Source organism: Ostrinia nubilalis, chromosome 6 (genome assembly GCF_963855985.1).
Source record: "Ostrinia nubilalis chromosome 6, ilOstNubi1.1, whole genome shotgun sequence".
Taxonomy (NCBI): Eukaryota; Metazoa; Arthropoda; class Insecta; order Lepidoptera; family Crambidae; genus Ostrinia; species Ostrinia nubilalis.
The window spans coordinates 17678122-17690385 of record NC_087093.1 but is presented as its reverse complement, the minus strand read 5'-3'; the positions used below and the strand labels follow the sequence as shown (position 1 = coordinate 17690385).

Here is a 12264-nt window from a genome sequence, read left to right as displayed (position 1 = left end):
ATGTGGCTGGAAGTTGTTGTCGTCGTCTGTTTATGTTTTTGCAGCCTCGAACATCATAAACAGAAAACAGACAGAAAATGCATAGATATACAGTAACATCTGTTGGATGTTACTGTATATCTATGCATTTTCTGTTATTCTCTATTCACGTAATCGGGTTTAAGGATAGAGAAATAGTAAAATAACAATAAAATTAATTATTATAAATTATATTCTCATAACTTATTCTACAATGTCTTAAATCTAATCAGCAAACATATCTTCAATCTTTTTCTGCACTTCCTTCTCAGACTCAGAGTTGAGTTTGTCTGGTAACATCTTGACCGCCTCCAAATCTGCAGGTTCATTGTCGTCAATGGGGGCTTGTCCTTGGGCCTGAAAATCAAGATTAATTATTAAAACTTCAGGGCCTGTAATGCATTATAGTTTTATGACTTTTTAGTCATAAAACCATTTTATTATCTTCAAATAGGATTTTAAAAAGCGCTTTTACATGTATTGTTTGAGTATTACTTTAACCCCACCACTGCTTCAGGACAATAAATGGGCCCATGTTGAGAAGAAGCAGCGCAAGAAAATTCATCACCTTTCACATCGGACTATGCTGATAGCCGTGAGCGGCTTTTTCAGCTTCGCCGGACAATAGGTGAGCGCAGATGGCTCTCAACCTCAAAATTTAAGCAACGAGCCTAAGGGCGCCCCCGAGTGGGGCTCAGACCTCGGCCTAGGGCGTTGCTGGGGGACGGTAGCCTAACGTAGGTTTGGGGAGAGAAGCGGCCCGGCACGTGCCGATACCGCGAGAAAAAGGGACGGGTCGAAGGGGACCGCGGCGCGAGTCCTCGCCGGCGAGGACGGTAGATCGGTTGGAGTGGTCATAGCGTACCTTTTGCAGCTGTATCTCGAGCTGCATGAGCGCGCGCTCGAGGCGGTAGTTGTCGGACACGAGGTGCGCCCAGCGCCGGCGCAGCGCCCGCAGCCGCGCGCCGCTCGCCGTCTGCGAACGCTTGCGCTCCCAGTTCACGCCTGCTATCTGTTTCCTGAAATGTAACAAGGAAAGTGTATTAGTAAAGACTAGGCGCAGACCACCGATTTTTAGTTGGCTGATAGTTGTGCCCGATTGTAACATACATACATGCCCATACTGATCAACTGCCCGACTAAACAATCGGCCGACGAAAAATCGGTGGTCTGTAACTAGGCAAAATGTTTATTTTGCTGCACACTTCACATGTATTTGCACAGAAATATTGCATAAAATAAAGAAAAGAATTTGTTTTTTGGACTAAGATGAGATTAATCCCCAAAACGAGATAGGTACTGAGTTCTAAATTATTTCAATAAATCACCATAAGAATTTAGAGGTGTACCTTAAAATTACTGAAACATAAAATGGGAAAAATTGGAGCAATAAAGGTTTGAATACATTTTACTACAGTAAAAGATTTTAGTACAGATAACCAACAACCTTATTTTGAGTTGTTTCAAATTATAATAAATTTAGTTTCATAAAAGTATTGGTTACTATTATGAGACCCAAATACAGAAGAGATAAAATCAGGTTCGAAATGCTGAAATCTGTTTCTTTGTTCCAATAACCTTACCTGAGTTGTGTATGAACATTCTGGGATCTCGTGACCAAAGCTTGCAGAGTGTTAAGGTATGATCTCCATGCTTCTGACCCATAGCCTAACTGCAGTTCCAAGTTTAACACTCTGATTGCTTGATGTGAGAGTTGTGCATGTGAGTTCTCTACGGACTCAGCCCAAGCTGCTGGCTCACCTAAACGTCCAGCGGGCGGTGGTGGTAACTCATATCTGAAAATTACAATGGTTTATTATAAACTACAATAATTTTATTAGAAATTTTATTTTATTTATTTATTTAGGACAACCAACAAGACAGACACAAGTACAGGCAGAGGGGTTTACATACATATTTTACATAAATATTCTCATAATAATTACGAAGACATCAAGATTTATGTTAATGTGCAATAAAGAGTAAATTTGAATTTGACTGTTAAGTTCCCAGGGATGAAAAAAGTTTGATGAACAGTTTGCAACTAAAAATTATTTATTACGAATCAACCCGGTTCAAATAATTTGGTTACCTCTTCATAGATAGCGGCTCCATGGGCAGGCGCTGTTGAACGCGTTCCATTTCCCTCTGAAGGGCAGTAGTTTCAAACGCTGTACTTGGTTCTGGACCCGCATTTTCTAAATAATTTTTTGTAGGCCTGTATCGTCTGCACTCTTCCTCCACCATAGCGAGAGCCTGAACGTCAAAAATTACATCTATTTGAGCCGTTTCTAGAAAATTTTGATGGTGCTTTAAGGTTATCTATTCACTTACCGCTTCTCGGACTCCTGGGTCATCGTATCCTTGGTCAATGTACGGTAATGCATCAACAACCACTTCTCCAGCCATTTTCACTGAATTGTATAACTTTTGGGGATAATATTTCTAAAATCTAGCGGACCACAACAGTTCACAACACAACAAACAACTCAATCAATGACACAATTCTGACATTAATGACAATTGACAGACTCGCAGAATGACATCAGTGACATCGTTCATAGAGATGTAATCGGACGACTGATAAATCACTGATACACAATACTAGGTAATAGGTACGCACCTAGGTTCCATAAAAAATCCCATTCTTTTTCATCATCACTATGGTTTTCTGTTTTTTTTAAATCTCGTTTAATACAGCAACAAAGTTAAAAATAATTGGCAAATTAGCAAACCGCGCGAGCCATTAAAAAAAATGTTCAACGGTTCTGCGAACAAAACGCAGAACAGCTGCTTTCTGACATTTTTATTTTTGTCTGTCAAATTTGTCAATGTTGTGAAACTGGAAACTATTGAGTTTTTATCTTCTCCAACAAAACAAAGTTTTGTATAATATTTTTTTATTAAAATAGGTATCTAGACATAAAATTAAAAAATACTGTTTTTTTTCTTTAAAAGAGAACTGCCTCCAGTGTATCAATATGCAAGAAACTATGATACAAAAAGACTTGACCAAGTTGGATCTATCAAAGGTATTTTTCAATATATTTAACGTTTTAATTTATAGCCATCTAAACTCTACCCAACCCATATAAATCATATTCAATTATCTACTTATTTAAATTGTAGGTCGCCGCACTTCAACAGAAAAGAACATTAGCTTTTGTAAACCATTTTGCTATCACTACAGTCCAGTTCCTAAATAATTTTATGAAAAACTGCGAACAAAAACTAATGCATTTTGAAAGGAAATTGGAGAAAGTTGAAGCAGCTATGGTGCTGTTAGAAGCAAGAGTAAGTTATTGTTTTTATTGTGAACATATTTTCCACATAACTGTAAGTAAAACAAGTCAATTTTATTTTCTTTAACTTTGCAGTTATCCTCAATACCCGAAGTTAACAGTGTAAAGGAGGTTGAAAAACCACCAGAAGACTCTTCTTCAGATTCCAAACCAGAGCCTTCACCAGAAACTCAAGAGACTGAACAGAGCCCACCACAGACTAGGCCCGAATACGACAGGTTTATAAAGATGGTCCAGGTCGGTGTGCCTTTGCAGGCTGTGAAGCTGAAAGTATCCATGGAAGGGTTAGACCCTGATATTTTTGAGCAGATTATAAATAAATGAATATTTACAAGTTGTTTGTTTTCTTACAAAACACCTATTCAAAATTTTGGGCACTAGATTTTTAACACCCAATATAAACCCTAAAAAAATGAGCACTAGAATTTTTAGAACCTGTGGTATTACTAATAGTTCAATAGCCTATTACCTAACCTAGGCCATGAGAAGAGATAACTACAAAAAGTTAGTTGTCCTCTCTTCAATGGGACTCAATTTTGTATTAGAGCAAAATTAAAAACTATTTCTAAATAGGTAGATAAGCACTTGGGTAACACATCAAGAATATTTCAACATCTCTGCCATTAAAATGCAAATTCTAGAAAATCACTAACACATCCTATCTATGGTCAAAAGCATTTAGCTATTTACTACCCATTTGTGCAATTTAAAACTAATAGATGTAAAATGAAACCAGCAAATAGTTGAACTTATTTATTAGCCAGCCTAGAACTGGATCATCTGTCCCTTCCTCTTCTTGTCTCCACCCAGCTCGAAGTGCTTGCATCGCTTCAGCGCAACCTGTGATCGCACCTTGCAGTCGGCACACTCAAGACGCAGCACAATTTTCTTGGTAGTTTTCGCCTAAAACAATTGGGATACTGAATTAATTTTCTTCCAGTTTTACACTATTTACAAATTAAGATGCCTACTGCATATTACTAATGAGACTATTTCTAAGATCATCAACCTGGCATGATTGTAGTGAACACTGAATTACTGTGTACAATAAGTTCCTGTTCAGAAAGAAGTTTCTATGTCAGAAACAGGTTCATTTAACATTTAATTACAATCAGTCGGATATTATTGAGCAACTGAGTTATTATAGTCTTGAATAGCCTGTCTGATGAACAGTTTTTTTTGGGTAACAATAATACTGTAGCTATTTCATCTTTTCAATTAGAAGAAGGATTTGTCTGAGCAAGAGAATCAATAATACTACCGGTTGTTAAAGGTTATGTTAGATGTTTACCTTCTTCTTGAAGATAGGCTTGGACTGACCACCATAACCCTGTTGTTTGCGGTCATAACGCCTTCTACCCTGGGCAGCATGCCTTTCCTTTGACTTTTTGTACTGGGACACCTTGTGGGTCTTGTGGCATTTGCACTTTTTGCAGTAGGTCCTGCGCTGTTTTGGTACGTTCACCTGAAATTGGTAACGGGTTTAACTAAAATATCTTTTCCAAGAGGCACTTGAATAAACACTGAACATATATTTTTGGTTTTGATTCGAATTAAATCAACACAATTCATGATTAACATGGATATTTTTACGGAAAAAACACAAACCATTTTGATTTTTGCTCAACACGATCTGAAAGAACGTCAAAAAGGCGAGAGAGAAAGAGACAGCAGATTAAAAACTACTGACAGTGACACTTTAAATGTTGCCACTTTTCAAGTTATATTAGTAGGTAGTAGAAAAATTTTGTTTCTTATTATGATTAAGAATAGTATTTCTTGTGAGTTCGACCATTTCATTTGTCTAACTTGCACTATTTTTTTAATGTTTATAATCCGTTGCTGAAAGATGGTTGAAAATATTTTATTTGCCCCACCCCCGCCCCACCTGCCTTAAGAATTCATATTCTTAGATAGTTTTCTCGCTTTTTTTACCTCTATTTTTATATTTATTAGGGCAATCGCTATATAAAAAAGTTAGAAGTTTATTTTTGCTTTTAGTTATTTAAAATTTTTTTAAACTATAGTAACACTATTAGTAGAAATAATTAAAAATAAATACTTTAAGAAAACAAATGTCACAATCGGAGAGTTTTGGCGCCTAAAATCTGACAGATTTAAGAAATTAATCAGCTGAAAAGTTTACTTGCCTGTTTGTTAGAAAAACTGTGATAAAATGAAATTCGCCATTCCCGAAATATCTTGGCATAATCGTGACCCAGTCCTTAGTGTAGATTTTCAGCCAAATACAGAGCCTAATGGGCCATTACGGCTCGCTACTGGTGGCACGGATTCTCATGTTTTGGTAAATCCTTTTTCTTGTTCTACATTGCTTTAAACCATACTAAATAAGTCCTTTTGGAGTATATCTGTTCTGTGTCAGTAATCAGTCAGTCCTTTGTACGTTTATAGGCATTATCTGAAGTTACTTTTTTTTATAGATTTGGTACATAAACTCCAGTGACTCAGGATCTGTAAACATTGAGGTAGTTGCTGATCTAACCCGTCACCAAAAGGCAGTGAATGTAGTACGGTGGTCCCCTAACGGACAACTTCTGGCATCTGGAGATGACGAATCAATTATTTTTGTCTGGCAACAAAAGACTGAGAAGGAAACTGTTCAGACTCTTGACCAAGGAGAGGAGCAGTACAAAGAAACGTGGGTAATTCACAAGGTGAGTGGTGAATCTGTGTAAGCTTCCATTTTTTAATTCCCCACGCTAAATGAGGGGTGTTATTAATGCAAAACAAGGCAGGTATTTGAGAGCATTCACATCATTTTAGTTGTAAAAAATTTAACATTTAAAATACTGTCATTACTTCTTCAGTCAATACTTTTACTATCCATCAGACACTCAGAGGCCACATGGAAGATGTCCTAGATCTCAGCTGGAGTCCTGATTCCCTGCACCTGGCGTCAGGCTCTGTGGACAACAAGCTGCTAGTGTGGGATGTTACTCGAGGCCGGTACACATCCATTATCACAGATCACAAGGGGTTCATCCAGGGTGTGTCATGGGATCCTCAAGGCAGTATCATTGCCACTGCTAGCACAGATAGGTATACAAAAGCTAGATAGATAATTAAATTACCAAGAATAATGCTTGTTCTTTTTAGAAAAAAAAATTAACATCCAGCTTGCCTAACTGATTTCCAATGACTAAACAATCTTCATCATTCCAGAGTATTCCGTACCATTGATGTGAACACAAAGAAAGTTGTATCACGAAGCAGCAAAGCCACTCTTCCTTTTCCACCTGACCACCCTCTGCACGAAGTTAAAGTGCGTCTCTACCACGATGACACGCTGCAGACATACTTCCGAAGACTGCATTTCAGCCCTGATGGTTTGCTGCTGGCAGTGCCAGCGGGTCGGGTGGAACCTGACCAGGCCAAGGTGGATGTAAAACCAATCAATGCTGTGTACATTTACACTAGATATTCATTGAAAGTGTGAGTATGCTTTCTAATTTTTCTATTCATAAAAAATGTGTATTTATTCAGCTCATTTATTACAGAAGTGAATTGTTTAGAATTTTGTAAAAAAATGTTTGAAATTTCCTAAATTGACTTTGAAATGAAATACATATGAGTTGGGTTTGGTCCTAGGCGAACTAGGCGGTAGTTCCATATAAAAACTTACACTGCAGCACATCCTTTACTAACTGGCAGCCATATCAATATGCGTAAAATGTATTGGGGTTCCGGATTTACCACGGCGCACAGTAGTTTGATTTTAAAAATAGGTGGACATACGATCGAAAGTCATAATTTCACCGAAATAAAAATTGTTTTGGATAGCATTTTGAATGCTGATCAACATTTGTCATTATGCATTTTTCGATAAAACGATCCTTTCATGCTTAAAAAAAATATGACAAGAAAATTTGTATGGAGAAAAATCTTTTGTATTTTTTTTCTGGCTACTGTTGCAAACTGTAGCGGTCAAACCTTATGTAGTCGTAAGTACCTATGGTGCCTAACATTACTACATAAATACTTTTTGCGGGCACGCGCGGCGAAGCGAGTAATGGACATGCAAAATTTTAAATATTTTTATTTATTCATTATTGATTTTAATGCACTTAAAGTAATTATTAATAGATAAATATACTTAATCTAACTTACTACAGCCCCCTATTACCTCATTTCACGCTAAAACCTTTCAAACTAGAACCTAAGTTTGTAGGTACTAGGTAGTCTAAGTTGTTTTTATTGTCATTATAATATTCACTACTGGTCTACTGGTTATCGTTTAAGATAGATTAGGTAGATATCAACCCTTTACCTAGGTATATACCTACTTCTTGGCACTTATAATACCGACATACATGATTAAAAAAATCTTCAAGCAAGAACCCTTGACTTCAATGGTTATGAAAGATTTTTAAACTTTCTAGAGTAGTCCTGAATAGATCCTTAAATCATTTTGACTGTCATAATCGATTACAGTAGGTAGTGGGTTCAGTAAGGGTTTCAACCCATATAGTAAACAATACATTTTTATGGCTCTCCATTCAGTTAGTCAAATAATTCCATCATAAATGGAAATATCCGTAACCCTCTTCTACACATTATTCATCATCCATCATCATTTCAACCATAGAACGTCCACTGCTGAACATAGGCCTCACCCAATGATTTCCACAATGGCCGCTTGGTGGTGCCCTGCATCCAGCGCCTTCCTGCTACCTTTATGAGGTCGTCGGTCCACCTTGTGGGTGAACATCCTACGCTGCGCTTTCCGGTACGTGGCCTCCACTCCAGAACCTTGCTGCCCCATCGGCCATTAGTTCTGCGTACTGTGCCCTGCCCATTGTCACTTTAGCTTGCTAATCCGTTGGGCTATGTCAACGACTTTGGTTCGTTTACGGATCTCCTCCTCATTTCTGATTAGATCTTGTAAAGAAACACCGAGCATAGCCCTCTCCATAGCACGTTGTGCAATTTTGAGCTTATTTATAAGGCCTATATTGAGAGGCCACGTTTCCGAGCCGTAATGCCACACAATATTGCAGATCCATTATGTACACCTCTACCTATAGTTTTATATGCCAGCTAACGTACACAAAAACTGCTGATACATGGTGCAGATAATGTGATAACATTTTGGTGTACTGCAAACCTGCCTATTGGATTCTTTCGGAAAAAGTAAGTATATGAGTGACTTTGATTATTTTGAACACTCTGATCAAGATAAGTGAATAGGCTAAAATATCTTTTTTTGATTGTTTTTCGAACGAAGATAATAATTGAAGACATGAATGGAAGAAGGTGATAAAATAATGTCGGAGTTCAGATTTTTCTCAGTTCGATGATTGGGTAAAGGTATGCTTTATGTTTGAGGCTACTTATAAAAGTGTTATGTACGTTATCTTTTAAGACGAAGGGAAAGAAACTTACACCTCTTTAAAGGAGCCAAAAAAAAAATATTTTTGCGAAAGTATAAGACTATTCAACAGAAGAACTGGAAATTACAGTTCTATCAAAATTGAAACTATCCCGCTACCTACTGTAATCGATTATGAAATTCAAAATGATTTAAGGTTCTATTCAGGACTACTCTAGAAAGTTAAAAAACTTTCATAACCATTGAAGTCAAGGGTTCTTGCTTGAAGACTTTTTTTAATCATGTATGTCGGTATTATAAGTGCCAAGAAGTACCTACTTCTAGGTATATACCTATATACCTAGGTAAAGGGTTGATATCTACCTAATCTATCTTAAACGATAACCAGTAGACCAGTAGTGAATATTATAATGACAATAAAAACAACTTAGACTACCTAGTACCTACAAACGTAGGTTCTAGTTTGAAAGGTTTTAGCGTGAAATGAGGTAATAGAGGGCTGTAGTAAGTTAGACTAAGTATATTTATCTATTAATAATTACTTTAAGTGCATTAAAATCAATAATGAATAAATAAAAATATTTAAAATTTGTCATGTCCATTACTCGCTTCGCCGCGCGTGCCCGCAAAAAGTATTTATGTAGTAATGTTAGGCACCATAGGTACTTACGACTACATAAGGTTTGACCGCTACAGTTTGCAACAGTAGCCAGAAAAAAATTAAAAAAGATTTTTCTCCATACAAATTTTCTTGTCATATTTTTTTTAAGCATGAAAGGCTCGTTTTATCGAAAAATGCATTATGACAAATGTTGCTCAGCATTCAAAATGCTATCCAAAACAATTTTTGTTTCGGTGAAATTATGACTTTCGATCGTATGTCCACCTATTTTTAAAATCAAACTACTGTGCGGCGCAGTTTCTGTCGTGCCTTTGTACTTCTGCCAACCTAAAGCTAAAGCGGATGTCTACAAACGGCATTACCGTTAGATAATTCCTGGCAATAAGTGGTGACTGAGTTTGTTCCGGCGTTTCTTCTCAGCACTTGCCATATGTTTGTCTCGAAGCGCTGGTAGGGCCCAAAAGATAAGGAGACATGTAAAGTGCCCCATAAGGGCTACCTTTTCTTTTTTTATTATTTTCTATTGACGTTCATAAGTGCCACTTGTGGTCTAAACTGAATAAATATTTTTGATTTAGATTTTTTTTTATCTTAGTTCATCTTATCAAGCTTATTCTATTCTCCAGGCCAGCCTGCATCCTGCCGTGCGGGGAGCCGGCGCTGGCGGTGCGGTGGGCGCCGCTGCGGTTCAGCGCGCGCCGCGAAGGGCCCGCGCCCGCGTTGCCGGCGCCGCGAATGCTGCTCGCCGTGGCTACTAAACGAAGCGTGCTGCTGTATGACACGCAGCAGAAGACGCCTGTCGCGCTCATATCTAACATACATTACACCAGGTGAGACCCTGACTTTTTGAAAATAAAGAAGCAGTAAAAATAGAAATTACTTAGCACATGAAAAAGCATCTTATTTTCTTCACATGAGAAGTTGACAACCAATGAATATTGCATGCCTGCGGCCTCTACTCATATTTTATGGAATTTTATAAAAAAAGAATCGTTCGTTCGTTTTAGCCAAATGACGTCCACTGCTTGACAAAGGTCTCCCCCAAGGTTTTCCACAATGAACGGTCTTGCGCTGCCCGATCGTCAGTCCACCTAGTAGGAGGCTTGCCCACGCTACGTCTTCCAGGCCGTGGTCGCCACTCGAGAACTTTTCTGCCCCAACGGCCATCGTCTTTACGAGCTATGTGCCCCGCCCACTGCCACTTGATTTTAGCAATTCTGCGAGCTATGTCGGTCACTTTGGTTCTCCTGCGGATCTCCTCATTTCTGATTCGATCACGCAGGGAAACTAAGCATGGCCCGCTCCATCGCCCTTTGGGTGACCTAATAAGACCTAGTAAGTGACCACGTTTCAGATCCATATATCAATACTGGCAACACACACTGCTCGAAGACTTGTCTTGAGACACAACTGTCCATATTGATATTGAATCATATCATTTCAGCCATATGATATCTACTGCTAAACATAGGCCTCCCCCAATGATTTCCATGTTGAACGAATGGTAGCGGCATGCGTCCAGCGCCTTCCTGCTACCTTTGTGATGTCGATCCATCTTGTAGGTGAATAGCATGACACTCCTGTGTGCTTATATCGCCTGTTTCTTCCAGGCTGACGGACCTGTCGTGGTCTCCGGACGCGCGGCGGCTGGTGGCCAGCAGCACGGACGGCTACTGCTCCGTCATCAGCTTCGACGACGGCGAGCTGGGCAACGTGCTGCCGGAAGAAACACCAGCGCTTCCTCAGACCACTGAAGGTATCGCCGTGAGACAAATATCTAAAGTGAAACTTAATAAATCCCAACTTTAACTTAAATGTGGAAACTTAATTGGTTTATGTGTTTTTTTACTGCACCTAAGTTAAATTATATTGTAACTGTATGTTTCCCAAAATAAATAAATAAACTTTAGTAAAATATCATATCGGTTGGGAATGGTATGTACGAGCGTAGTCATAAATTATACAGATAAATATAATAAAGAAATAGATCAGTGTATTTCTAACAGTCACTCAAACTGCTTATGTTCATTCCACACGCCCTATATTAAATGGTCCTTCGAGGCGGATCCACCCCTATCATCGGATCCAGTTCCTAGATGCTTTATGTGGGATTTACAAATGTTTTTTTTTTGATTGGTATAACTTGTGTGAATTGCATAATATTTACCTACTTGGTCATGAAGCATTTTTCCAACGATTTGTAATCCTATTTTACTTTATTGATAGTAAACTATTTATCATTTATTACAGACCAAATGGAAGTTGAAGAACAAGAACCGAAAGAATCTCAGAAAACCGAAATAAAAGAGAAAGCTCCTGAAGAAAAGCAAACCAGCAACGTCCAAAAAATAGACTCTTTTATCAAATTCAAAACACCCTCACAGAAGTCTCCTAAAAAGCAGAAGATCGAGGCCAATCAGCAGAAAACTCCCATAAAAATTGATGTATTAGAAGAAGTCGCTATGCCGTCGTGGAATGACAACTCCAACAGTGGAATGGGCAAGCCTAAGCAAGACGCGATGGAAGTGGATTCTGAGAAGCCTTCGGCGGTCATTGAAATAGAGGACAGCGAAGATATGAAGTTAGTATACGACGAAACTGAGACGAAGTCAGCTGAGTCGCCGAAAGACCAGAAAAAGACGTCACCCGAACAAATGAAGACTTCTCCCGAGCAAAAGAAAGAGTCGCCTAAAGCGGAGACGCCGAAAAGTTCTAGCAGTAACAATTTCTTTAAGCAAGCCAAAGTGACGGACGTGAAGTCACCCGCGTCGAAGGCTGCGCCGAGTCCCAAAGCCCCTAGACGAGTGAGTTTTGTCACCCTATCGAGCCCTAAAAATAGTAAGAAAAAGTGAAGTGATTATATTGCCCATTTTGATTCCAATAACGCCGACAGAGATGCAGAACTGGTCACAAAAGATTTGATACATAACAATTATAATATACATTTAATTTAAGCTTATTTTTTTTAACAA

The 12264-nt window shown here is 38.4% G+C and overlaps 4 protein-coding genes across 4 annotated transcripts; 2 read left to right on the top strand and 2 right to left on the bottom strand.

The window, feature by feature from the left end:
• Positions 1 to 193: 193 nt before the first annotated feature.
• On the bottom strand, positions 194 to 2544 carry LOC135073008 (pre-mRNA-splicing factor SPF27). The gene is made up of 5 exons (XM_063967006.1): positions 2353 to 2544; positions 2111 to 2274; positions 1602 to 1814; positions 884 to 1037; positions 194 to 375 (listed from the first exon to the last, which is right to left on the bottom strand). The coding sequence occupies exons 1-5, from the start codon at positions 2425 to 2427 to the stop codon at positions 244 to 246; spliced, it is 738 nt and encodes a 245-aa protein (XP_063823076.1). The 5' UTR covers positions 2428 to 2544; the 3' UTR covers positions 194 to 243.
• Positions 2545 to 2860: 316 nt separating this feature from the next.
• On the top strand, positions 2861 to 3654 carry LOC135073007 (WASH complex subunit 3). The gene is made up of 3 exons (XM_063967005.1): positions 2861 to 3050; positions 3148 to 3312; positions 3396 to 3654. The coding sequence occupies exons 1-3, from the start codon at positions 3000 to 3002 to the stop codon at positions 3642 to 3644; spliced, it is 465 nt and encodes a 154-aa protein (XP_063823075.1). The 5' UTR covers positions 2861 to 2999; the 3' UTR covers positions 3645 to 3654.
• A 406-nt stretch (positions 3655 to 4060) lies between these two features.
• LOC135073006 (large ribosomal subunit protein eL42) lies at positions 4061 to 5018 on the bottom strand. Its single transcript, XM_063967004.1, has 3 exons — positions 4929 to 5018; positions 4612 to 4785; positions 4061 to 4223 (listed from the first exon to the last, which is right to left on the bottom strand). Exons 1-3 carry the CDS (start codon positions 4929 to 4931, stop codon positions 4086 to 4088), a joined length of 315 nt encoding a protein of 104 aa, XP_063823074.1. The 5' UTR covers positions 4932 to 5018; the 3' UTR covers positions 4061 to 4085.
• Positions 5019 to 5411: 393 nt separating this feature from the next.
• LOC135072733 (chromatin assembly factor 1 subunit B) lies at positions 5412 to 12198 on the top strand. Its single transcript, XM_063966761.1, has 7 exons — positions 5412 to 5625; positions 5762 to 5995; positions 6172 to 6380; positions 6504 to 6773; positions 9919 to 10122; positions 10903 to 11048; positions 11543 to 12198. Exons 1-7 carry the CDS (start codon positions 5497 to 5499, stop codon positions 12142 to 12144), a joined length of 1794 nt encoding a protein of 597 aa, XP_063822831.1. The 5' UTR covers positions 5412 to 5496; the 3' UTR covers positions 12145 to 12198.
• Positions 12199 to 12264: the final 66 nt, after the last annotated feature.

Excerpts from the sequence above, each read along its gene's own strand:
- LOC135073008 (XM_063967006.1), bottom strand. The coding sequence starts at position 2,427 with ATGGCTGGAGAAGTGGTTGTTGATGCATTACCGTACATTGACCAAGGA. Across the intron at positions 1,038-1,601 it reads AATGTTCATACACAACTCAG|GAAACAGATAGCAGGCGTGA; the intron begins GTAAGGTTATTG and ends GTTACATTTCAG. Across the intron at positions 376-883 it reads TCGAGATACAGCTGCAAAAG|GCCCAAGGACAAGCCCCCAT; the intron begins GTACGCTATGAC and ends CTTGATTTTCAG.
- LOC135073007 (XM_063967005.1), top strand. The coding sequence starts at position 3,000 with ATGCAAGAAACTATGATACAAAAAGACTTGACCAAGTTGGATCTATCA. Across the intron at positions 3,051-3,147 it reads CCAAGTTGGATCTATCAAAG|GTCGCCGCACTTCAACAGAA; the intron begins GTATTTTTCAAT and ends TTTAAATTGTAG. Across the intron at positions 3,313-3,395 it reads TGGTGCTGTTAGAAGCAAGA|TTATCCTCAATACCCGAAGT; the intron begins GTAAGTTATTGT and ends TTAACTTTGCAG.
- LOC135073006 (XM_063967004.1), bottom strand. Across the intron at positions 4,224-4,611 it reads AGCCTATCTTCAAGAAGAAG|GCGAAAACTACCAAGAAAAT; the intron begins GTAAACATCTAA and ends CAATTGTTTTAG.
- LOC135072733 (XM_063966761.1), top strand. The coding sequence starts at position 5,497 with ATGAAATTCGCCATTCCCGAAATATCTTGGCATAATCGTGACCCAGTC. Across the intron at positions 5,996-6,171 it reads AAACGTGGGTAATTCACAAG|ACACTCAGAGGCCACATGGA; the intron begins GTGAGTGGTGAA and ends ACTATCCATCAG. Across the intron at positions 6,774-9,918 it reads ACTAGATATTCATTGAAAGT|GCCAGCCTGCATCCTGCCGT; the intron begins GTGAGTATGCTT and ends TCTATTCTCCAG.